This window comes from Xyrauchen texanus, chromosome 9 (genome assembly GCF_025860055.1).
Source record: "Xyrauchen texanus isolate HMW12.3.18 chromosome 9, RBS_HiC_50CHRs, whole genome shotgun sequence".
In the NCBI taxonomy this organism is placed as follows: domain Eukaryota; kingdom Metazoa; phylum Chordata; class Actinopteri; order Cypriniformes; family Catostomidae; genus Xyrauchen; species Xyrauchen texanus.
This window is the reverse complement of record NC_068284.1, coordinates 7,137,358-7,164,713: the sequence shown is the minus strand read 5'-3', so window position 1 is coordinate 7,164,713 and position 27,356 is coordinate 7,137,358. Positions and strand designations below refer to the sequence as shown.

The following is a 27,356-nucleotide window of genomic DNA, read 5'->3' as shown; positions in this document are numbered from 1 at the left end:
TCATACATATATATATATATAAAAAAAACTCTGCATGTAATAGGACAAACAGGTCATAAACATGTGCTCTGTGCTAATAAACAATATTTACTCAGGATAGTACTTACATTTGAGGATAAGAACAAACAAGTTCCTCAAAACAGGGCATAGGTATGAGACAGCAAATGTGAGAAAGTATCTCCATGTGCATAGAGAGTCTGACTTCTTCTCTTACCCTTAAATTGTCTGACTGACTGCTTCATTAACACTGGAGCACCCCCTGACGATCAGGTTACAAATTACAGGTATATTCACAAAAGAGGCCACTGGGATTCATGGGACAGTGAAACTGTTACAACTGTATCTAAAATAAATACTCATACTACAGGTTGTAAAAATAGCTATTTATTCTTTTTAATATCCTAAATATATTTTGAATGTGTTGAAACTTGACACCGGGCGACACACCCTGAAAAGTTTGAAAAGTAAATTGAGCCGCTATAAAGTACGTTTGTTATTTTCTCTCTCGTAAATGTCAACATCAAACTGTATGTTGAAATAATTAATGTCTGTCATGCAAAACAGAAGCTTATTGATTTCATTAAATATATCTCTGCTTTTTTTTTATTCCAATCATTACTTCTGGTCAGAGTCTTCCATAAATATTTATACGTAGGGTTACGTTCTACCTAAGTTTAATGGTGCAATGCTTAAATATTTAGTAGTGGGTAAATTGTGACTTAGTGCCCATTTACGCCATAACTAGGCTATGTTTTAACTTATGTATAGCTGGTGCAACTAGCCCCTTGTGAAATTGCTGGAGGAAACAGGTAGACAAGTATCTATATCCACAGGAAAACGAGTCCTATATTGACATAACCTGAAATTCTGCTCAGCAAGGAAGAAGCCACTGCTCTAAAACCGCCATAAAAAGCAAGACTATAGTTTGCAAGTGCACATGGGGACAAAGATCTTACTATTTGGAGAAATGTCCTCTGGTCTGATGAAACAAAAATGAAACTTTTTGGCCATAATGACCATCGTTGTGTTTGGAGGAAAAAGGGTGAGGCTTGAAGAACACCATCCCAACCATGAAGCATGGGCGTTGCAGCATCATGTTGTGGAGGTGCTTTGCTGCAGGAGGGACTGGTGCACTTCACAAAATAGATGGCATCATGAGGAAGGAAAATGATGTGGATATATTGAAGCAACATCTCAAGACATCAGCCAGGAAGTTAAAGCTTGGTTGCAAATGGATCTTTCAAATGGACAATGACCCCAAGCATACCTCCAAAGTTGTGGCAAAATGGCTTAAGGACAACAAAGTCACGGTATTAGAGTGGCCATCACAAAAGCCTGACCTTAATCCGATAGAAAGCGTGTGTGAGCAAGGAGACCAAAAATCCTGACCCAGTTACACCAGTTCTGACTGGAGGAATGGGCCAAAATTCCAGCAACTTATTGTGAGAAACTTGTGGAAGGCTACCCAAAAGTTTAGTTATTATATTTGGAGCTTAATTACATATTTAACTGGTTTGAGTGAATGATTTGCTGTAACATCATTCTCTTCTGTCGCTCATCAGGTGGAGGCGCCATTCATACCAAAGTGCAGAGGCCCCGGGGATACAAGCAACTTTGACGACTATGAAGAGGAGAACATTCGTGTGTCTGTTACAGAAAAATGTGCAAAAGATTTCTCAGAGTTTTAGTTTTTCAGAGTTATGGACACTAGAGCTAAACATATGCATATATACATATATTTAATGATCTATATATGTATATATGTGTGTGTGTGTGTATCACACAACACATCAAATAAGGGTATCTTTGCACTCTAAAGACATGGGATGAGCAGAGATCACATCACCCTTCAAATTTCCTGTGTACTTCCTTCATTCCATTCGGCTTTAGAGGTCACCAGGATTCTCATGATCCAGAACACCAACACATAACCATCACACACTGGCACATCACTCATTCAGTTCACTCTCTTTTTAGAATTATTTTCGTTCTTTTTTTCGACAAACGACATCAGAAAAAAGTTATTGATGTTGTGTTCTCCGTTTCAAAAGTAATTTTGTGAAAGGTTTTAGTGTGGCATTTAAAGTACAGACTAGAAATTACAGCAAAGGTCAATTTGGCATTGTTACATGTTATCATATCATAGTATGACTATTTAGTTTCTTGGCCGCATCACACAGTGTTGTGATTCAAAAGGTAGGTTGCCTTTAGCTGTCGCCACTTTTGTGTGTTACGTGTTCACGTTTGTTTTCTTTTTATCTCAGACCCAAACACTGACAACTTTTTCAGGCTACATTTGTTTGGAAGTATTTGTTACTTGTAAATATCTGTTGATTTAAAAAGGATCAAAACCAGCGTGTTATTGATGGCAGAGGAGGTCTTAAATCTTCAGATTTGCCTTAGAAATCCTATTAGGAGCCCAGAGAATGATTGAGTTACAAGTGTTACTGTGATCCTTTTATATTACAGTGAAGGTCCAGTCTCATGCATTTACTGACAGATGCTTATGTTACAAAGAACTATATATCTCCACTATTTTAACACTTTTGTGCATTTTTATTCATTATTCAAAAGGTTTTATCACAAAATCTAAGACACATCTAAAACATTTTCACCCAAAAATGCTGATGTAATTTACTCGCCCTTATATGAGGAAATGATGACCGAACAACCCTACGTTCGCAACGACCTGAGCCGCTGCTGACAGAATTTCCTTTTTTGAGTGAACTACCCCTTTAAAGATTGTTCTAACCGAACAGAATTGCTGTAGGATGAATTAGACCATTATCACTTATCAGTTACATGTAACGCTCACTTTTCTGAACACAGTTTTTCATTTGTTTCATGTTGATGCTGTTTTGCAAAGTTCACTTAAATGAAAATGTCATTGTTGCTGTTTCTTTTCTTCTTATGACTGAATGTAGTTTAAACTTCTAGGTATCATATTGTTTGCAAAGTTTGAGGGACATTCTCACAGACATAAGAAACTGAATATGTTCAAATGAGGTTAGTGCGCCTCTGCTCCTTTATATCACATATAATCCAGTTATGCATTATTTCTTATAAATGTTTTTATTTATACACAAATTACAGAGATGCAAATAAATTTTATTTTTAAATATGTTGTCTTTTTAAATTTTTTAAAAATTCTTTATAAATGATCTGAATAGATTTGATTACTAGAGATTCAAAAATGTTTTTTGTGTTGTCTAGTGTCAGTCTATAAAGTCGGTGTTGTTGACTTTTAATGTACATTTCAATTCGATTTCAAACATTATATCAGACTAGTAATGTTTTAATAAACAAGTATACTGTCTCAAGATAAGTATATTTGACACTTTTAAAGGAACATTCTGGGTTGAATACAAGTTAATCTGAATCAAAAGCAGTCGTGACATAATGACAAATAATCATTTTGAATTGTTGCTCCTTAAAACAAATGCAAAAATCAAGATTACAATGAGGCTCTTACAATGGAAGTGAACAGGACAGATTTTTTTAGGTTTTAAAGGCAAAAATATGAAGCTCATAAATGAATGCTTCTTTTAAAACTTGTATATTATTTGAGCTGTAAAGTTAATGGGTGTTAAAGGGTTTACAGTCTTGCATCATCATGGCAATTAAGTTGTCAAATTTTATATAACATTATGTAGAAATGCTTAGTAAGGTATTTTATAACACTTAAATCATGTTATCACGCATATTGTTTATGTGGCAATATACTATTGAAACATTTAGTATTTGTAAGTGCCTCACAGTAAACCCAGATTTATTTTTTGTACTAAATAAGGACATGTCAAAATACATTTATTGTGATAATCAACATTCTGCATATTTACAATGTTCACAGCATTGATCAGATATCACACAGATACTTTTACCATAAGAAACATACAGTCGAACAGCAACCGTGCACAACAGAAAAATAACACATTTGGATTACTTTCACAATGAAATGAAATTACAAGGTGTAAAAAGATTTAGCAGACAGTATTGCACTTAAGAACTTGTACAGCTGCACTATCATATGACTTAGTAAATGACACAAACTCAAAACATTCAACTCCATTTCACTATTCTGCTTCATCAATACACGTGTTTGTGTGTTTATAACTAACAGATGTCCCTGTGTTGAGCTTTGCTGGGTCACTGCTACTGTTTTTCCAGTAGGGGGCAGTAAACAGTTATTGTAATTATGACAGAACGCTGTTGTTGAGTTTGTCATTTGTTGCTTTTGTAGGTGATTATACCAGTTGAGGATCAATACTGTAAAACATTCAGTCATTAATATAGTCATCAAATTCATTATCAATACACAACATATCAGAATTATTATATTATAGATGTATCAAAACTGTAACTTTCAGTGACATTCACTTAAGAACAACAGTCAATTAAAAATGATTAAAAAATGACAATTCAAACAGTAAATCAATAACTCACTATAATGTCTTCAGTTTACAGTGTGGATCCTTCAGTAGATCAGAGAGCAGCTTCACTCCTGAATACTGCAATTTATTGTTACTCAGGTTCAGTTCTCTAAGACTTGAGGAGTATGAACTGAGAACTGAGACCAGTGATGAACAACTTTCCTCTGTTAGATTACACTTCCACAGACTGAGAGAGAAATGAGAAGATAACATCCCTGTTATTTTCGTAACCTCCATTCCCTGATGGAGGGAACAAGAAGTTGTGTCAATGTAGTGACACCAGGGGTCCCTCTTGGGAGCCCCAGACACCTCTTATATTTGAGAAAAGGCCATTGGGTATTGGTGAGTGGAATTTCTATACCACTCCCCTGGACATACAGGTATAAAAGGAGCCGGTTTGCAAACACTCATTCAGGTTTTGTGCTGAGGAGCCGAGACAAAGTCCCGGCTATTACAGTGGGTAGTTCAGTGTTGTGGCAGGAGGGATAAAACGTCTCGTTCCCTCCATCATAGAACGGAGGTTACAAACGTAACCAGAACTTTCCCTATCTGTCACTCACTTGACTTTGTGCCTATGAAGTGACACTAGGGGTCCCTATATGAAACACCACAACTAACTGAACTGTGTTATGTGGACTGGTGGTGCGAGACGGGCAGCCCTTTGAGTACCACGTGGCCAGTGCACCAGGCCATCACATAACCTCCCCCAACGCTCCTACTGGTGTCATACGGTATCCTGCACCTCGGGAACAGGTTGACTGTGCAAGAATAGGGACTGGCTGGCCCAGCCACGGCCTCTTCTCCTTATTTCTCGCCAAAAGGAACACCTTTTTCCAGCTGGGGGCCATAAAGTATGGTCCGCGTCGGAGGTGTCCCTTCCAAGAGGAGGACACCGCGGAGAACATACCCCACCCAAAGGAGGTGGGGAATTGTGAGGGAATACGTCACACAGTCTCACTGAGCCTTGTTGGCAGTGTCTCATATGGAGAAGTCCAGTAGTAGGACCTACCCCAGGGGGGGAGGAGTTCTATAAGCATGGTGGCCAGGGGCAGAGGGGCCTCTGGCTGAGGAAGATGCAGGTTTACCAGTGGGGAAACCGTTCTGCGGAATATACTTCACAGGGAGTTACCATGGGCAACCAGCAAGTGTGAAGCACCTACCCCAGTACAGGGCCTATTTAGAACACATACTGCACTGGCAGCAAGTTTTTCTGAGAACTCGCTTGCCACAGGGCTAAGGAGAAAGGACATCCAGGGTCCATGACTTTGTGAAAGCAACTGGGATTAAAGAACGCACGTCTTCACCTCAGGGACGGGAAAGGCGCTATGCGCAAACGGTACACCCGGCCAGCTGAGGTCGTGGAAAACTTGGGCATATACCCCGGTCGGAGTCTCAAGACAACGTTAGAGTATCCCGGACTGAACTCCAGGCACGTTTCACTGACAGAGAATGCCTGCAGGTCCCCTACCCTCCTGATGGAAGTGAGCGAAGTCAGGAAGGCAGCCTTCAAAGAGAGTGCTTTTAGCTGAACTGACTCCAGGGGCTTGAATGGAGCTCCCAGTAGGCCCTGAAGGACCATGGAGAGGTCACATGAGGGATGAGGCAAGATCTGGGGGGTTTAACCTCCTCCTGCCTCTCAGGAACCTGACGATCAATTCATGCTTCCCTAAATACTTATGTCTACTACATCGTGATGTGCCGATATAGCGGCTACATGCACTTTCAAGGTGGAGGGGGACAGCCAACTCTCCAGCCACCCCTGCAGGAAGGAAAGCACTGATCCAACTGCGCATCTCAGGGGGTCTTCACGTCAGGAAGAACACCATTTGGCATACAGATACCACTTCGAGGCATACAGGCGCCGCCTGTATTGCGAGGAGCATGAGCTCCGAGAACCAAGTCTGGGTGGGCCAGTAGGGTGCTACTAGGATGACTTGCTCCCAGTCCATCCTGACCTTGCACAATGTCTACGCAAGTAGGCTCACTGGAGGAAATGCATACCACGTAGCCCCAGGGGCCAGCTACGTGCCAGCACATCTGTACCGATGGGAGCCTCGGTCAGAGAATACCAGAGCAGGAAGTGGGAGGATTCCCAGGACGCGAACAGGTCTACCTGCGCTTTCACGAATTGACGCCAAATCAGCTGGAGGTGGAGTCTACATTATCCCCTGAGCGTGACCTGCCACAATAGAACGTCTGCTGTGCTGTTGAGGTTGCCCAGAATGCGAGTGGCTCGCAACGACCTGAGCCACTGCTGACTCCAGAGGAGGAGACAGCAGGTGAGTTGTGACATGCAACGAGAGTGTACGCCACCTTAGTTGTTGATATATGCTACCGTTGCCATGTTGGCCATCCGGACCAACACATGCTGGCCCTGGATCAATGGTAATAACCTCAGTTGATGTGCCAACGCAGCCACGGACCAGTCCAGGGACCGGCGGCTGCATGCCCGGTACACATGGTGCCCCAACAACACTTGGAGGCATCCGTCGTAACCACGATGTGCCTGGAGACCTGTCCTAGGGGAACTCCTGCCCATAGGAATGCCAGGTTGGTCCAAGGGCTGAGCTGATGGGGGCAGACTGGCATGATGAGCAAGCAGTGCTTGTGAATTGAGTCTAGAGCCAGTGCTGAAGCAATCTCATATGCATCAACCCAAGCGGCGTGACCTCTGAAATAGTGTCAGTGGAACCGCTGTTCTCCGCCTGAACAACATCAGGCAGTTCAGCACTGACTGCGCACGCATGCTCGCTCGTGAGGCATGCCATCATTGAGACTGAGTCTAACCAAGTCCATGCCGAGAAAAGCGATGCTCTGAACCGAGGAGAGCTTGCTCTTTTCCCACTTGACCCGAATCCCCAGCCTGCTGAGATGCCAGAGTACCAGGTCCCTGAGCGCACACAGCAGATCTCGCGAGTGAGCTAGAATTAGCCAGTCATCTAATGGGGCAAGGGCTGCCTCTGCGACCTTGGTAAAGGCACAAGGTGACAGGGACAGACCGAAGGTGAGGAGACGCCCGGCCCTCGAAGGCAAACTGTAGGAAGAGCCTGTGTCGAGGCAAAACCGAGACGTGGAAGTATGTGTCCTTCAGGTCTACCGCTGTGAATCAATGTTGATGCCGGATGCTCGATATAATTAGTCTCTGTGTCAGCATCTTGAATGGGAGTCTGTGCAATGCCCGGTTCAGAACCCACTGCTCTCTTTGTTACAATTAAGTAAGTGCTGTAGAACCCTTTATTCATCTCGGCTGGAGGAACAGGCTCCATCGCGAACGTCTGCAGAAGGGCAGCGACCTCTGTCCGCAGGATGGCGGCAGCCTTGCCCTTTACTGAAGTGAGGTGGATGCCGTTGACCCTGGGTGGGCTCCTAGTAAAATGAATCACATAGCTAAGTTGGATGGTCCTGATCAGCCACCACGACGGGTTGGGAAGCGCGAACCATGTCCCCAAGCTCCGGGCGAGGGGGACCAAAAGGACAAGCATGTCGGGCGTACCCGCGGATGGGGCCTCACGGTGAGGTCGAACCTGAGGTGTCACGCATTGGCATGCTGAGCCCTTACTGCCCTACAAGTACCTGCCGACAGAGTGATCTGGAGCAGGTGAGGAGGACAATCGTCCTCACGACCCATCGCAACCATCCTGTTGTGGGCCTTCACCTCCGGCAAGAAAGGGACCGAGGCGGGGCGTGGCCATGAGCTGCGCTCTGGCCCCAGGAACCAATCGTCGAGCCGCGAGAGTTCAGGGGGAGTGGAGGGTTCCACTACAGCCCGACACTCGAGGCCACCCAGGCAAGCATAGCCACCAGCTCCGTGTCAGACTGTGACTGGGCGACCGCACCTGAGAGTGGGAGCCCAGCCGGGTGCTCACCATCAGACTGGATGAGCCCGCTCTCCGATGCTGCGATCGAGAGCTCATCCTCATTGCAAGCTCCGAATTAGATCGCCGGCCCACCTTGTGATGAGCCGCGTCTCATCACAGAACTCATCCGGGACACACGAGCGTGCTGGGGAATGGGAGGTCTGTTGGGGTATAACCGGTGGAGAAGCTCCAATTGAGGTCCCCAAATCAGCCCCAGTGCTAACCGACACGGTCTCGTACCCGTAGGAAGTAGGATCAAGGCGGGGAGCAGCTTGCTGTTTTCAGAGGTGAATGGATCGGCAGAGGAATTTAGCTAGATGAAATACAACCGTTCTGCTCCGAAGAAAAGATCTGAATGCGCATTTGCAAACCAGCTCCTTTTATACCCGTGTGTTTGAGGGAGTTGTATGCAAATTCCCATTGGCCTTTTCTCAATGATCAGAGGTGTCTGGGGCTCCCAAGAGCGACCCGAATGTCACTACAGTGACACAATGTCAGCATCACTCTGAAACTCACCCCTCAAAAAAAATAAAGAACAAATGGATGTGTACAAACTGTGTTCAATCTTCTACAATAACAATAATGTCACTTCTGTAAATTAGTTCAACAAGAGACATAAAACACTTTCAACTAAATTGATGCAGGGATTCTGCAGGTTTTATGAAGTGAAATTTAACACATTTTTAAAAGAAACAACAAAAGATTTAAAGAATCAATTGAAGGGAAAACAATAAGTCAATTTGTTATCTAAATCTAAATGTCTACAGAACACATGAAGAATCATATTTATAGCAACAATTCAAAGTGTAAAAACCTTCAATAGATCTCCATTACTTTTCAACTCATTTTACAAAAAGTATCTTAAGGCTTGAATACCTCTGCTCCCAACCAGCAGAATGTGAAATAAGTTTCCCCTTCAGATCAGACTCATTGTAGGAGCTATATTCCTTTACAACACTGATGTGTCACTTACTGACAGATGAAGCAGCACATACCAGCACCTACTCTACAGTATACTGTTCAATTTCTCCATCTAATGTAAGCCGTTTGCCGCACAAATGACCACTAGTCTTCTCTCGAAATTAACTTCAACAGGGTGACCACATTTTCAAAAGTCTCAAAATGGGCGAGACACTTGTCTGTGTGTGTGTGTGTGTGCATGTGTGAGTGCTTGTTTGTGTGTGTGTGTGTGTGTGTGTGTGCGTGTATTTATCACTTTGTGGGGACCAAATGTCCCCATAAGGATAGTAAAACCCGAAATTTTTGACCTTGTGGGGACATTTTGTCGGTCCCCATGAGGAAAACAGCTTATAAATCACACTAAATTATGTTTTTTGAAAATGTAAAAATGCAGAAAGTTTTCTGTGAGGGTTAGGTTTAGGGGTAGGGTTAGGTTTAGGGGATAGAATATAAAGTTTGTACAGTATAAAAACCATTATGTCTATGGAAAGTCCCCATAAAACATGGAAACACAACTGTGTGTGTGTGTGTGTGTGTGTGTGTGTGTGTGTGTGTGTGTGTGTGTGTGTGTGTGTGTGTGTGTGTGTGTGTGTGTGTGAGTGTGAGCGTGTATTTATCACTTTGTGGGGACCAAATGTCCCCATAAGGATAGTAATTAAGGAACAGTGTGTGATAATTAAAAAAATTTAAATGAGGGATGTTTTGATTTAGTACTGCCTTGAAAAAGCTATTTGAAATAACAGAACTTCACATATATTCCACAAGACAAAATAGTATCTGAATTTACACACATGATCATGTTCAGAAGTTTACAATCTCTTGCTTTTTAATATGTTGTGTTTCTTTCTCTATGATCAATGACTGTTTGTGTAATAATTGTTCATGAGTCCCTACTTTGTCCCGAGCAGTGAAGATGTCCCCAACTACTGTACAGTTATTTGGTTTCTCAGCATCTTCTGCACATTTGAGTTCTTCAGTGGCTATATGATGAGATCCAGCTTTTGACACTTGGGACAATTGAGGGACTCATACACAACTATTACAAAAGGTGCAAACAATTACTGATGCTCAAGAAGGAACACAAGAAGATCCAAGGGGTGCAAACATTTGAAGAGGATGATTAGTGTAAATAAGAGTACATTTTGTGTTATGTAGCTATTGAAGGGCAGAACTGCATAAAACAAATAAATCTTTTATATCTTATAGGCTATTTGTATACATTCTGAAAGGGGTGTACAAACTTCTGCACTTAACTGTATAGGCTATATAGTTTATGAAAATGTATATATTATTTTAGATTCCGTTTTTTCAAGATTTAACCACATTTGATCTTTTTTTAATGTACATTTTCCATGTAGTCTATTCTATCCATATGATGTCATATTGCAAGAGTAATTATGAAATGACTTGTAATATCATGTACACATTTTAACACAAATTCAAACATTGTAACCTAAAATTCAAAATACCCCCTCCACAATAAACCAGAGTGTGTTAAGGGTAAAATATAGAAGCACAAACTTCATCTGTAAATAATACTACAGTGTTCAATACTGCACAGAAGACAAAGTTCAACTAGATCAATTCATTTCAATTCTAAAATAAAAACTTCTTACTGTTACACTATTATGGACAGGATTGTAGAAGATACTTTTCCTGAAATGCTCAAGTTGAATTTGCATGATACAAACACAAACACACATCAAACTGTATTGATTTAATTATTTTCTTACTTTAGTTTCTCCAGTTTACAGTTTGTATTCTTCAGTCCAGCAGAGAGCAGCTTCACTCCTGAATCCTGCAGTTCATTGACACTCAGGTCCAGTTCTCTCAGACTTGAGGAGTTTGAACTGAGAACTGAGACCAGTGATGAACAACTTTCCTCTGACAAATTACAGTTCCTCAGACTGAGAGAGAAATGATAAGATAACAGTGTGATAAACTATAGGTTTTAATGAAGACGTCTCAGTACAGCTGTCAGCATCACTCTGAAACTCACATCCCTCAGATAGAAACAAAACAAGAACAAATGGATGTGTACAAACTGTATTCAATATTCTACATGAATGTGCCAGGGCGGAGGGCAGGGCCGAGTGGTGATTCTACACACCCGGTCCCTTATCAGGCTAATCAAGCCTCCTAGAGGGATAAAGGCAGACTGCGGGAAATGGTGCGAGAGAGAGAGAGAGAGAGAGAGAGGTCGTTTACAGGCATGTCCGTCATGTGTGTGCGTTTGTGTCTTTTGTATAAGTTTTTCTTTAAAACTATTATTTATATTGTCAAGCCGGTGCTCGCATCATCCTTTCCCTTATACCTCTTTGCAATGAACAATAATGTCACTTCTGTAAATGAGTTCATCAAGAAACAGAAAACACTTTCAACTAAATTGATGCAGGGTTTCTGCAGGTTTTATGAAGTGAAATTTAAGACTTTTTTAAGAGCAACTACAGATATGTAAAGAATCAACTGAAGGGAACACAATACATCAATATGTTCTCTAAATGTAAATGTCTAGAGAACACATGAAGAGTCAAATTTATAGCAACACTTCAAAGTTTAATAATGTAACTTTCAATAGATCTCCATTAATTTTCAACTAATTTTACAAAAAGTATCTTAAGGCTTGAATACCTCTGCTCACAACCAGAAGAATGTGAAATAAGTTTTCCCTTCAGATCAGACTCATTGTATGAGCTATATTCCTCTAGAACACTGATGTGTCACTTACAGACATATGAAGCAGCACATACCAGCAGCTACTTTATACTGTTCAATTTCTCCATCTAATGTAAGCTATGTGCCACACAAATGACCACTAGTCTTATCTCGAAAATAACTTCAACAGGTTGACCACATTTTTAAAGTCCCAAAACGGGCAGGATACTGTGTTTGTGTTTGTGTGTGTGTGTGTGTGTGAGTGTTTGCATATGTATGTGTCTTCGTGTGTGTTGGTGTGTTGTGTGTGTGTGTGTGAGTGTGTTTGCATATGTATGTGTCTGTGTGTGTTGGTGTTTGTGGGTGTGTGTCTGTGTTTGTGAGTCTGTGTGTTTTTAATGTGTTTGTGTGTGTTTGTTTTTGTTTGTATGTGTATGTGTATGTGTGTGTGTGTGGAGGGGGGGGGGGGGGTGTGCATTATAATGTAATTTTTTAAACGAGGGATTATAAAAATTGCATTTTGTTTTTATTTAGTTTTGCCATGACTAAGCTATTTGACATAACAGAGCCTCACATATATTCCACAAAACAAAATAGTAACTGAATTTACACACATGATCCTGTTCAGAAGTTTACATTCTATAGGTTTTTAATATGGTGTGTTTCTTTCTCGATGATCAATGACTGTTTGTATAATAATTGTTCATGAGTCCCTGTTTTGTCCCGAGCAGTGAAGATGTCCACTTTTCTTAAGAAAGCCTCCAAACTACTGTACATTATTTGGTTTCTCAGCATCTTCTGCACATTTGAGTTCTTCAGTGGCTTTATGATGAGATCCAGCTTTTGACACTTGGGACAATTGAGGGACTCATACACAACAATTACAAAAGGTGCAAACAATTACTGATGCTCAAGAAGGAACACAAGAAGATCCAAGGGGTGCAAACTTTTGAAGAGGATGATTAGTGTAAATAAGAGTACATTTTGTGTTATGTAGCTATTGAAGGGCAGAACTGCATAAAACAAATAATCTTTTATATCTTATAGGCTATTTGTATACATTCTGAAAGGGGTGTACAAACTTCTGCACTTAACTGTATAGGCTATATAGTTTATGAAATGTATATATTGTTTTAGATTCCGTTTTTTCACAATTTAACCACATTTGATCTTTTTTTAATGTACATTTTCCATGTAGTCTATTCATATGATGTCATATTGCAAGAGTAAATATGAAATGACTTGTCATATCACGTACATATTTTAACACAAAATTCAAACATTGTAACCTAAAATTCAAAATACCCCCTCCACAATAAATCAGAGTGTGTTAAGGGTAAAATATAGAAGCACAAACTTCATCTGTAAATAATACTACAGTGTTCAATACTGCAAAGAAGAGAAAGTTCAACTAGATCAATTCATTTCAATTCTAAAATAAAAACTTCTTACTGTTACACTATAATGGATAGGATTGTAGAAGATGCTTCTCCTGAAATGCTCAAGTTGAATTTACATGATACAAACACAAACACACATCAAACTGTATTGATTGAAGTATTTTCTTACTTTAGTTTCTCCAGTTTACAGTTTGTATTCTTCAGTAGATCAGAGAGCATCTTCACACCTGAATCCTGCAGTTCATTGAGACTCAGGATCAGTTCTCTCAGATTTGAGGAGTTTGAACTGAGAGCTGAGACCAGTGATGAACAACTTTCCTCTGTCAGATTACAGTCACTCAAACTGAGAGAAATTAGATGATAACAGTGTGTTAAACTACGTTTTAGTGAAGAAGTCTCAGTACAGCTGTCAGTATCACTCTGAAACTCATACCCATCAGATAGAAACAAAACAAGAACAAATGGATGTGTACAAATTGTGTTCAATCTTCTACATGAACAATAATGTCACTTCTGTAAATTAGTTAATCAAGAAACATAAAACACTTTCAACTAAATGCATGCAGGGTTTCTGCAGGTTTTATGAAGTAAAACTACAACTACAGAAAAAATAAAGAATCAATGAAGGGAACAATACTTCAATATGTTCTCTAAATGTAAATGTCTAGAGAACACATGAAGAGTCATATTTATAGCAACACTTCAAAGTTTAAAAATGCAACTTTCAATAGATCTCCATTACTTTTCAACTAATTTTACAAAAAGTATCTTAAGGTTTGTCTGTGCGATCGTCTGTGTTCTGCAACTGATTTTGGGTCCTTGAATAACGTATAACGTAAAAAATGCGAGTAAGGGCAGACGGTGGACTTTCTGGTGCCCTCCTAGGGTAAGATTGTGCCCCCCCAGGGAGTTGGTGCCCTACGCAGATTACATAGTATGTGTATAGGGAGCGGCAGTACTGTGAGGGACTCATACACAACTATTACAAAAGGTTCAAACAATGACTGATTCTCGAGAAGGAACACAAGAAGATCCAAGATGATTTGTGTAAATAAGAGTACATTTTGTTTTATGTAGCTTTTGAAGGGCAGAACTACATAAAAAATATAATCTTCCCTATCTGTCACTCACTCAACGTTGAGTCGATTTTGTGACACTGGGGGTCGCTCTTGGGAGCCCCAAACACTTCTGGTTTTTGAGGAAACTCACGTGTCTGGGCCATTGTCACGTTGAGGCAGCATTCATAAATGGTTTGTGTTCTTATTGCGAGAACGTGGCAATGTTGCAGTCGTGGCTTTCCTTCTTTCATGGGGTTCGAGGCCGGGTTGGTTGCCACTGGAGATGATTTAGGGACTCCAATGGGACTTTTCATTTCCCCAGCATGCTTTTTTGCCCCGGTCGAGTTCTGGGATGAGACCGGCAGCTCGCCTCAGGGTGAGCTTAATATCTCTTTCGGAGCTCGCAAGCAGGATGAAGTGTTGATCGCAGCATCGGGAGCGGGTTGGCAATGTTGGACGCTGAGGACTCGACTGGGCTTCTGCCTTCGGGTGTGGTCACTCAGTCTGAGGAGCTGACCACCATGCTTAACCGGGCTGCCTTGAGGGTTGGGCTGGAGTAGAACTCTCCACCCTGCCCTGAGCCCTTGCGGCTCATTGATTGGTTCCTGGGTTTGGCGCGCCACCGACACCGGCCCCATTCTTTCCGAAGGTGAATGAGGAGTGCACGAAGTCATCGAAGGCACCTTTCACTGCCCGGACCTGAATTCTGAGCTCCTCCGCTCTCACTACCCTCGACGACGGGCCAGCCAGTCTCTGGCGACTGAGCCGCTGGACAGGCTGCCTCCATCCTGCATGCTATGGCCCTCCTGCAAGTCCACCAGGCCAATGCATTAAAACAGCTGCACGTGGGAAGTTCTGACTCTAATGTGATGCAGGAGCTGCGCTCAGCAACCGATCTCGCCCTCTGGGTGACGAAGGACACAGCGCAGGCACTTGGACAGGCGATGTCCACCTTGGTGGTCCTGGATTGCCACATATAGCTGAATCTGGTTGAGATGAGGGACGCCGACAAGACCTGCTTCCTGAACGTGCCCATCTCCCAGATCGGCCTATTCGTCGACACCGTCGAGGACTTCGCCCAGCAGTTATCGGCAGTGAAGAAACAGACAGCACAGACCCGCCTCCTTCGGCTTGTTCCTGTGACCCCGCATCTTCACGAAAGTCGCAGAGGCAGCCCTTGCCCCGTTAAGGGAAGTGGGCATTTTGCATCCTCAACTATCTTGACGATTGACTGATTCTAGCCCACTCTTGAGATTTGTTGTTTGTGCACAGGGAGCTAGTGCTCGAGCACTTCTGCCGTTTGGGGCTTCGGATCAACTGGGGAAAGAGTAAACTATCCCCCGGTTCAGACTTTGTGCAAGAACAGGGAGGACGAGGAATAGGTCATCCTTGTGGTGCCATACTGGCCAATTCAGACTTGGTTCTCGGATCTCACGCTCCTCGCGACAGCCCCTCCCTTGCATGCAGAGCTCTAGACACTCTGAGCAGCTCTTTGTCTGCTATGGCGGACAGCAGAAAGGGAACGCTGTCTCCAAACAAAGGCTTGCCCACTGGACCATGGATGCCATTGCGTCAGCATACCAGACCCAGGGTGAAGTGCCTGCCCCTTTGGGATTAAAAGCACACTCTTCTGAGTGTGGAATCCTCTTGGTCGCTTATTTCCCCCATGCGAGTTCACGAGTCTGTGAATCCTGGATGTCCTTTCTCCCTAGCCCTGTGGCTCACAAATTCAGTGGAGGAATTCATGGCCAGGCCCAGTATGGGTGCTAGGATGCCCTGTACTGGGGTAGATGCTCCAAAGTTGCTGGTTACCTCTGGTAAACCCCTGTGATGTATTTTCCACAGTACGGTTTGAGATTGGTGTGGCTGGCATGGTCTGCTGGGGATGTGGGGAATTATATGAAATTTTTTGGGATGTTGGGGCAGGCTACGTGCAGACTGAGTGCACCTGCTATTACGCACACAGCAGCTTGTTTGCACCTGCATCAGCAGTCCACATAACACAGTTCAGCTAGCTGTGGCATTTTGTATAGTGACCCCTAGTGTCACTACATTGACAACTTTGAGTGAGTGACAGATAGGGAACATCGAGGTGCGTGCCTCGCTTTGTGTCCGGCAAGCGGGAGAGCAACGTTTTTTTACCGCAGTGAAAATGTTGTTCTTGAAAGTCTAAATGCTAATAAACATGGATTGAAGCAGTATATTTCATTAGGTAAAAATATGTTGTGAATTTGGGAAATTATTAAATCTATATTTTTTCATAGATAAATCATTAGAGTTTAAAAGATCTCATGTTTTGTTAAATGAAATCAGATGACTATTCGACAACAAACATTTTTGGTGACAATTGTTTTATTGATGAGGTTATCAATAATGTTGACTAATCATTTCAGACCTATTATGAAATGACTTGTCATGTCACGTACACATTTTAACACAAAATTCAAACATTGTAAACTAAAATAAATTAAAGTGTGGGTAAAACAAAGCAGCACAAACTTCATCTGTAAATAATACTACAGTTACTGAAGTTCAACTTGATCAATTCATTTCAATTCTAAAATAAAAACTTCTTACTGTTACACTATGATGTATAGGATTATAGAATATGCTTCTCCTGAAATTCTCAAGTTCAATTTACATGATACAAACACAAACACACATCAAACTGTATTGATTTAATTATTTTCTTACTTTAGTTTCTCCAGTTTACAGTTTGTATTCTTCAGTCCAGCAGAGAGCAGCTTCACTCCTGAATCCTGCAGATCATTGTTACTCAGGTCCAGTTCTCGCAGACTTGAGGAGTTTGTACTGAGAACTGAAACCAGTGATGAACAACTTTCATCTGTCAGATTACACCAACTTAGACTGAGAGTGAAATGAGAAGATAACAGTGTGTTAAACTATAAGTTTTAGTGAAGATACAGCAGTCTCAGTACAGCTGTCAGCATCACTCTGAAACTCACACCCCTCAGATAGAAACAAGACAAGAACAAATGGATGTGTACAAACTGTGTTAAATCTTCTTCATGACAAGTAATGTCACTTCTGTTAATTAGTTTATCATGAAACATAAAACACTTTCAACTAAATTGATTGTCTAGGTTACTGTTGTAACCTCGAGATGTTGTGTCAAGTGAAGCAACACTAGTGGACTTCTTTGAAGTCCTCGGTTACCTCTGAACTTGAGAAAAGTCCAATGAGAAATTGGCAGACAGAATTTGCATGTCCCTACCACGGACATATGGCTATAGAAGGAGGGAATCATGCATCTGTCCATTCTGGTTTTGCACTGAGGAGCCGAGAATAATGTTCGGCCATAGCAGTGGATCGGTTCAGCCTCATGGCCAGGGGGACACAACATCTCATTCCCTCCATCAGTGAATGGAGGTTACAACAGTAACCTAGACGTTCCCTGTCTGTCGCTCACTTCGACGTTGTGTCGAGTGCAGCAACACTAGGGGTCCCTATTCAATCACGCCATGCGCTGAACTGTGTACGTGCGCTGCTGATGCAGGTGTGGGCAGGCAGTTGCGTGCCAAAGCGGCAGGCTGCAACAGACTGCACATACCCTCAAAGCACTTACCTACCTCCACACACCCGGCAGGAGGCAGGATAGTGACTGATGAGGAGGTCCCATGAAGAAAACCTCTTGTTCCCTGGGTCGTCCATCTCAGGAACGCTTGGGAGCCTTCCGGGTCCTCGAGGACCTTCAGGAGATGGGGGCGTGTGCTTCCTGTGGGGCACTTGATGATGGGGCTGAGAGCTGGACCCAGGTTGAGGTGGAGCTGCCTGACATTTGGAAGCCACAGGAGGATGCCCTCGATGAGCAGACGGAGCACGGACCGCTCTGGTACAGTGGCGGGGCATGATGTGGGAAATGGCCTCTGTCTGTTTCTTCACCGCTGAGAACTGCTGGGCGAAGTCATCAACGGTGTCGCCAAATAGACCAAGCTGGGAGACGGGGGTGTTGAGAAAGCATGCTTTGTCTACTTCCCGCATCTCGACCAGGTTCAGCCATAGATGACGCTCCTGAACCACGTGGGTGGCCATCGTCCATCCGAGTGACAGCGCTGTGACCTTTGTGGTCCCGGGGGGCATGATCGGTTGTCGAGTCCAGTTCTTGCAGCACATCAGGATCAGGACTACCCAAGTGCAGATCTTTGAGTGCCTTGTCCTGGTGAACTTGCAGGAGGGCCATGGAATGCAGGGCGGAGGCGGCCTATCCAGTGGCACTGTATACTTTGTCGGTCAGTGATGATGTCATCCTACAGGCCTTGGAGGGGAGCACTGGGTGATCCCGTCAGGTTGGGGCGTTCTCGGGACACAGGTGGATCGCAACCGCTCTGTCCACCTGGGGGACCTCCGAGTACCCATGGGCCGCCCTGCTGTTGAGGACAGGAAGCTGGTTTCGGGCAGTAAAAGGTGCCTTCTAAGGTTTCGTCAACTTGTCATGCACCGAAAGGAATCGGGGGTAGGGGGTGGCGTGGATGCAACTTTATTGTCATTGAGCAAAATACAAGTACAGAGCCAATGAAATGCAGTTAGCATCTAACCAGAAGTGCAAATAGCAATATGTAATATGTAGTATATATATATATATATATATATATATATATATATATATATATATATACATGTAACAACCCTCATGGGAAGGAGGACAGGAAACGAGGCTTCCACAACAGGTAAGGCTTTAATTGCCATCTGTCTGACAATAGTTCACAAGAAATATAACACATAACAAAACAAGTGCACTGGGTTGGCTTGTCGGTGGTCTCTTGACTGGAGGCTCTGAGTCTGCTTTTATGCCGCTCTCCTTGTGCTCACTGGAATTAGAGACAGGTGTTAATTTTAATAATAATTTAGCTCAGGTGTCAGCGCCCTTACCGCTTTCCTCTCCCGGACGGGCACTTGACCACGCCCCCGCTGCCACAATATATATATATATATAAATATGTAAGTATATACAATATGGGTTTTTTGAGAGCAAGGTTATGATGTAGAGAAGCAGAGACCAGCTCAATGCAAATGTCTATGAATACAGTACAAGGTGCAAACAAAGAAGCATAAAACTGAAGGTACATTGTACAGAATGAGGTATAAATATGTAAATGTGTAAATATATTTATATGGCCGGTGACCATAACAATGCAAGTGGCATCAGCAGGTTGAAGTTATGTGCAAGAAGTGTGCAAGGGAATGTGCGAAAAATATATATATATATATATATAAATTAATAAAAAAATACAAATATGTAGTTCAGGTGGGATGTAGTGTTCAGTGCCTGAGTTTAAAGTTCAGTAGGCTGACAGCTGAGGGACAGAAACTGTTCCTGAGTTTGCTGGTGCGAGAGCGAAGACTCCTATAGCGTCTCTCAGATGGGAGAGGAGTAAACAGACAGTGGTTGGGGTGAGAGGTGTCTTTGATAATGCTTCTCACCCTCCTTAGGCAGCGTTTATTGTGAATGTCTTTGATGGAGGGTAGCTGGACACCAGTGATGTCCACCAGTTTTCACCACCTGCTGAAGTGCCTTCTGGCCTGAGACAGTGCAGTTGCCATACCACACTGTGATGCAGTTTGTTAAGACACTTTCAATAGTGCAACGGTAAAAGTTTAGCAGGATGTGGGGGACAGGTGAGCTTCCTAAGGAAGTAAAGGTGCTGTTGTAGGTCCAGGAAAGATCCTCAGAGATATGGACACCCGGGAACTTGAAGCTTGTCACACACTCCACTTCGTCCCATCAATGTAGATGGGAGTGTGTGTGTCTGTCCTTCCCTAGTTCGCTGGTAGTCCACAATTAGTTCCTTGGTCTTCTGGGTGTTGAGTGTGAGATTGTTGTTGGCACACCACACTGCCAGGTGCTGTACCTCTTCCCTTTAGGCAATCTCATCATCGCCACTGATCAGGTCTACCACCGTGGTGTCATCTGCAAACTTGATTATGGAGTTGGAGCCATGATCAGGTATGCAGTTGAGGGTAAAGAGGGAGTAGAGGATTGGACTCAGCACAAAAATGAGGGTGGAGGATTTGAGGGTGGAGGATATGTGGTTGCTGATCCTAACAGACTGTGGTCTGTTAGTGAGAAAGTCCAAGGTCCAGTTGCAGAAGGAGGGGCTGATGCCAAGATCAGTGAGCTTGGAGATAAGCTTGGATGAGATCACAGTATAGAAGGCAGAACTGAAATCAGTGAATAGCATCTTGACATACGTATTATTTTTGTCCAAGTGAGTCAGGGCGGGGTGAAGAGCTGAGGTGATAGCATCCTCAGTTGATCTGCTAGGATTGTAGGCGAACTGATATGGGTCCAGTGTTGGGGGCAGACATGATTTCAGGTGGGAGAGGACCAACCTCTCAAAACACTTTTCTACAATGGGAGTAAGAGCAATGGGGTGGAAGTCATTGAGGGCCACTGCAGCAGCATTTTTTGGTACTGGTACAATGTAGGCTGTTTTGAAGCTAGTGGGGGCATTGGTCTGGGCCAAGGTTCAGAGGTTGAAAATGTTGGTGAAGACGTCAGCCAGCTGTTCTGCACAGGCCCTGAGCACTCGGCCCGGGATGCCATCAGGGCCAGCAGCTTTATGTGCATTCACTCTGCTCAGGGTGGAGCACACGTCACTGGAGGAAGAAGTGAGTGGCGGATCATCAGATGGGAGCTCAGCTTTTATGGATTGTTCTGTGTTTCCGCAATCAAAGCGAACAAAAAAAGGTGTTCAGTTTGTCTGGGAGGGTGGCATTACTGGTTGGGGGGTGCTGTTCGCTGGTTTGTAGTTTGTGAGGTCATGGATGCCTGTCCACATACGTCGGGGGTCATTGTTTGTAAAATTTTCCTCAATCCGCAGTTTGTAGTTGTACTTGGCTACTTTAATTCCCCTCTTCAGATTGGCCCTGGATAAATTGTAGGCTTCCCGGTCATCTGATCTGAAAGCAGCATCATGTGCCTTCAGCAGGAGTCTGACTTCCTTGTTCATCCAGGGTTTCTGATTGGGGTATGTTTTAATTGTTTTATCGGTGGTTACCATGTTAACACGCCTGTTGATGTGTTGCAGAACAGAATTTGTGTAGCTGTTTATGTCGGTGTGGGAGTCCAGGTTGGCCTGAGAAGCAAACACATTCCAGTCTGTGTTCTGGAACTCATGCTGTAGTGAAGAATCTGCTTCTTCCAGCCACACTTTTACAGTCCTCACTGTGGGTTTCACACGTTTAATGATGGGGGTATATTTGGGGAATAGGAACAGGGATAAGTGATCGGATTGCCAACATGGGGGAGGGGGGTGGCTTTGTAGGCATCAGAGATGTTTGTATAAACATGATCAAGAGTGTTGTCTCCTCTTGTAGGGCAAAAAAAGTTTTGATAAAATTTGGGGAGTGCTGTCCTCAAATTGGCGTGATTGAAATCGCCAGCAATGATAAAAGCTCCGTACAGATGCGTTGTTTGCGGTTTACTAACAACAGAAGAGAGCTCCTTCATGGATAGCTTAGCATTAGCATCCAGGGGTACATATACTGTAGCGATTATGGTAGATGTAAATTCATGGGGCAGGTAAAAGGGTCTGCACTTGATACAGAGGTACTCAATATCAGCAGAACAGTGGGATTTGGTAATAACAGCATTGGTGCACCAAGTTCTGTTTCCATAGATGCAAACACCCACAGTCCACAGCTGTACGGTCAGCTCTATGTATACTGAGCCCCTCTAGCTCAATCGCGCTGGTTGGAATGGCGCTATTGAGCCAAGTTTCCGTGAAAACCATAACGCTGCAGTCAAAAAACATTTGCTGAGTAATCCATAGTCGTAGTTCATCTATCTTATTTGCCAGAGACCGTACATTAGTGAGAAAGATGCTCGGTAGCGCTGTGCGATGTGGGTTTAGCTTTAGCTTAGCCCGCCCCACTTACCCCATCTTAGTTTATGCTCGTGGCGCTGGCTACAGGCATTTCCTGTCGGACTGGCTGACTCACTTCGAGTCCGGGGACCAGAGTAACTCTGGAGGTCTGATTTTGTATCCACTGATGTGTTTCTGCAGCGAAGTTTGATGTCCAATAGTGTGTTGGCTGTATGAAGTTTGTGCAGAGTTGTGACGAACAACTGAGCTGAAAATAACTAGGTAAATAATAACTCATTTGCAAAAACTGGAGAGACGCTAAGCCTCGTATTGTGCACGTGCCACCATTACGTATAAAAAAAAGCCGCTGTTATGCGCCGTAGATCCATCAGCCTAAGCTCTGCAGAGGTGAGTGGAATAGTAAGTGATCTCAGCTCACTGATAGACAATTTATTGTCTCATAAATTTTAAAGGCTTTTATTGGCAAAAACATTCAAAATATGCAAAAAGTCAATATTTACAGTGTTGACCCTTGTTATTCATAACCTCTGCAATTCGCTCTGGCATGCTGGATATCAGCTTCTGGGCCAAATCCTGACTGATGTTGATGCATTCTTGCCTTATTAGTGCTTGGAGTTAATCACAATTTGTGGGCTTCTGTTGTCCACTCGCCTTTTGAGGATTGACCACAGGTTCTCTATGGGATTAAGCTCTGGGGAGTTGTCTGGCCACGGATCAAAACTTTCAACATTATGATCTCCGAGCCACTTCCTTATCACTCTTACCTTGTGACATTGTACTCCATCATGCTGGAAAATGCACGGATCATCACCAAATTGCTCCTGGATTGTTGGGTGAAGTTGCTCTTGCAGGACGTTTTGATACCATTCTTTATTCATGGCAGTGTTTTTGGGCAGAATTGTGAGAGAGCCAACTCCCTTGGATGAAAAGCAACCCCACACATGGATGGTTTCAGGATGCTTCACTGTTGACATGACACAGGACTCATGGTAGGGTTCACCTTTTCTTCTCCGGACTATCGATTTTCTAGATGTCCCAAACAGTCAGAAGGGGGCTTCATCAGAGAAAAATAACTTTATACTAGTCTTCTGCTGTCCAATCCTTGTACTTCCTGCAGAATTTCAGTCTGTCCTTGAAATTTTTCTTGGAGAGAAGTGGCTTCTTTGCTGCGCTTTTTGACACCAGGTCATTGTCCAAAAGTCTTCGCCTCACTTTGCATGCAGATGCACTCACACCAAACTGCTGCCAATATTGAGCAAGCTCTGCACTGGTGGTGACACGATTCAATAGCTGACTCCTCAGGAGGAGACAGTCCTGGCGCTTGCTGGACAATCTGGGACATCCTGAAGCCTTCAGTTGAACCTCTCTCCTTGAAGTTCTTGATGATCCAGTAAATGGTTTTTTCAGGTGCAATATTCTTTGCAGGAATTTTCTTGCACGTGAAGCCATTTCGATGCAAAGCGATGATGGCTGCACATCTTTCCTTAGAGATAACCATTGCTAACAAGAACACAGTGATTGTAAGCACTTCTTTCCTCCTTTTATAACAATCAGTCTGCTATTATAATCCAATCAGAGTGATTTTACCTGATTAGTACTTGTTCACACTTTCCCAGGTGGTGCTGGTATGATTAGTGAAATTATGTTAGCTGATAATTTTGTGCCAGGGCCAAAAAACTGTGAAATTTGGGTTATTGCGATAAAGTAATTTTTTTTTGGCCAATGAAGCTTTTTTCAATTATTTAAACTGCATCTGATCACTCTGCACAATAATCTAGAAACAATGTGAAGCAACACCACTACAACTGAAGCAGAAAACTTTGCAAAACACAAAATTTATGTCACTGCCAATACCTTTGGCCACAGCTGTAGCTTTTGAAGGGCAGAACTACATAAAAAATATTTGTATACATTCTGAAAGGGGTGTGCAAACTTCTGCACTTAACTGTATAGGCTATATAGTTTGTGAAAATGTAGATTTTATTTTAGATTTAGTTTTTAGCTTTTTTTAATATACAAATTCCATGTAGTCTATTATGTCCATATGATGTCATATTGCATGTGTAATTATGAAATGACTTGTCATGTCAAGTACACATTTTAACACAAAATTCAAACATTGTAACCTAAAATTCTAAATACAACCCTCAATATTGACACAAAATTCAAACATTGTAACCTAAAATTCTAAATACAACCCCCAATAAAATCAGTGTGTTATGTGTAAAACAAAGCAGCACAAACTTAATCTGTAAATAATACTACAGTGTTCAAAACTGAAAGTTCAACTAGATCAGTTAATTTCAATTCTAAAATAAACTTACTGTTACACTATGACGGACAGGATTGTAGAAGATGCTTCTACTGAAATTCTCAAGTTGAATTTACATGATACAAACACAAACACACAACAAACTATATTAATTTATGTTTCCCCTTCTGTCAATCACTCGACAATGTGTCGATGTAGTGACACTAGGGGTCACTCTTGGGAGCCCGATTCACCTTCAGATCTTTTAGAAAAGGCCAATGAGAAATTGGCGAGTTAAATTTGCATGCCAATCACCCAGACATACGGATATATATGCAGATTCATTCAGACTTTTTCTTCAGTGTCAAACAGTTGTATTGCCAGCAAGCTGAATACCAGCATTGCTATTGGACATAAGGCACATTGTATAGGTTCTCTCTCCACTCTGCACACCGCTGCAGATTAAACCCCTGGCACTTCAACAGTGCTTTAAAGAGCTTTTCCTTGAAAAGAGTGTGTTTCCTCTATTAGAGCAGGCACAGTGACTTTGAACGTCTTTTTAAAGACGCACCTTTTTAAAGATGCCTTTCCGTCTCTGTGCCGTTCCTGGATGTGGTCGTTACCTCTCCGCCTCTCATAGTCATGGTTACTGCCTCATGTGCCTGGGCCATAAGCACATTGAGGAAGCATTTGTGGATGGTTCATGTTTTGACTGTAAGAACATGACCATGGCAATGTTGCGGTCTGGGATTTCCTCCTTCCGAGGGAATGGCACTTAGGCTGTCCCCCTCGTGGCTCCTCCTACCGAAGGGTACGAGACCGCTTTGGCTGACACTGAAGGTGATTTGGGGGCTTCAGTGGGTACGGTTCCACTGGGTAAATCCCCATAGACTGCCCACTCCCCTGTATGCTCATTTGCTTCTGTCCAGCACTGGAATGACGCAGGCTTGCCTCACCACCAACCTTGCTCTTCCGGAGCTCGTGAGCAGGATGAGATGTCAATCACTTCATTGGAGAGCTCCTTGGGGATTTCAGATGCTGAGGAGTTGACCGTGGTGCCGCCTTTGGGTGTGGCAGCCCATCCGAGGCTGACACGGAGCTAACCACCATGCTTGCCTGGGCTGCCGCGAGAGTATGGACTGCAATACCCACATTGTCAAAAAAAGAGCAGTTTCCTCCATCCTCGGGTCACAGCACCGGCACTCACGGTCGCCACCCCCCGACTTCTCCTGCCTCACTGCACCACACAAACCACACCCCCAGCCAGCTGCTGGTGACGAGTCTCGAGGACAGCCAGAGATGCCCTCCTCCTCAGTCGCCGGCCTGCCTTACGCCGGGCGAGTGCAGCAAGGTAAGTGCTTCGAGGGTCTCCTCAGCGTGGGCCACCTCGGGTCGGAGCCCCACTCCCCGACACGGAACTCCCCACTCCCCCCCGCTGAGAGGCCCCACCCCCAGGAACATCGGATGCATTCCTCCCCTTACTGCCCCTTGCCCGGATTTCGGACGCGTGGTTGTCACTTTCAAACCCGTAGCGCTTGTTGGCCAGAGCTGCCGACTCTGCTATGCGATTCAGTTTGCCAGGGGCCGCCCTGGTTCCTCTGCATTCTCTTCACGTCAGTGAAAGAGGTCATGGTCGCGATAGAGCCTGTCCCTCCAGCCGAGATGAGACAGGGGTTTTACAGCCCTTATTTCATTGTTTCCAAGAAGGGCGGTGGGTTGCGGCCAGTCTTGGCCTGCAAGTTCTGAACTGGGCCTTGCACAGTCTCCCATTCAATACGCTGATGCAGAAACATATTTTGACATGCATCCAGCATCAAGATTGGTTCGCAGCGGTAGACCTGATGGACGCATACTTCCACGTCTCGATTTTGCGTCGACACAGACCCTTCCTATGGTTTGCGTTCGACGGCCGGGCGTATCAGTACAGGTACTCCCCATCGGCTTGTCCCAGTCCCCCCTGTTCGCAAAGATTGCAGAGGCAGCCCTTGCCCCGTAAAGGGAAGTGAGCATCCGCATACTGAACTACCTTGATGACTGGCTGATTCTAGCACACTCTTGATAGTTACTGTGTGCACACAGGGAACTGGTGCTCACATACCTCAGCCGTCTAGGGCAGGGGTGCCCACACTTTTTTGTGTGATGATCTACTTTTAAATGATCAACTCAATAAGATCTACCAACTAAAAAAACACAGTTTCATTTAAAATAAGAAAATGCTTGTTGGGACTACTGCATGTATCCCTACATGGAGTTCATCTTCTAACTAATACAAAAATATATAATAATGTTCAATGTTGATATCATTCAGTTTTAACACTAAACCCAAAACACCTACAGCACAATAGATTACAATAGCCAGGGCATTTACTTTATTCTGATGACGAGTAAATATTGACCAGGCGAGGTTTTGTTTATTCAGTTCTGATTCCATTCAGTTTGCCTAGGCAAACTGAATGGAATCAGAACTGAATAAACAAAACCTCGCCTGGTCTCGCAATTTCGCGAGCTGTTCTCAGAAGTCCTTGGAAGGCGCGTATGCGCAAACCTAGTTGTCATGGCAACTGAATAAACAATACCTCGCCTGGTCAATATTTACTCGTCAAGTGCAAGTCAGACAGAAACTAAAAGAAGGAAAGACATTATATTTATTTTTATAAAAATTTAACGAAAGTACATTGTGCACCCCTGGTCTAGGGCTTCTGGTCAACTGGGAAAAGAGCAAGCTGTCCCCAGTTTAGAGCATCTCTTTTCTCAGTATGGAGTTGACTCAATGTCAATGATAGAGCGCCTCAGAAATGAGCATGTGCAGTCGGTACTGAACTGCCTGAACTTATCCAGGCGGCAAATGTCGGTCCCACTGAAATACTTTCAAATGCATATAAGATCACTACAGCAGAG

The 27,356-nt window shown here is 43.4% G+C and overlaps 2 protein-coding genes across 2 annotated transcripts in view; one reads left to right on the top strand and one right to left on the bottom strand.

The window, feature by feature from the left end:
• The window catches only part of LOC127649050 (cAMP-dependent protein kinase catalytic subunit beta-like), a 37,999-nt gene extending 34,899 nt beyond the window's left edge, over positions 1-3,100 (top strand). The window contains exon 10 of the mRNA XM_052133943.1: positions 1,563-3,100. Within this exon, the coding sequence (XP_051989903.1) occupies positions 1,563-1,688 (126 nt within the window). The 3' untranslated portion in view covers positions 1,689-3,100. The remainder of the gene's footprint in view (positions 1-1,562) is intronic.
• The window catches only part of LOC127649049 (NACHT, LRR and PYD domains-containing protein 3-like), a 41,681-nt gene continuing 17,416 nt past the window's right edge, over positions 3,092-27,356 (bottom strand). Inside the window, 5 exon segments of the mRNA XM_052133942.1 lie at positions 3,092-4,266; positions 4,444-4,617; positions 10,981-11,154; positions 13,472-13,645; positions 17,055-17,228. Coding sequence (XP_051989902.1) covers positions 4,245-4,266; positions 4,444-4,617; positions 10,981-11,154; positions 13,472-13,645; positions 17,055-17,228 — 718 coding nt within the window. The 3' untranslated portion in view covers positions 3,092-4,244.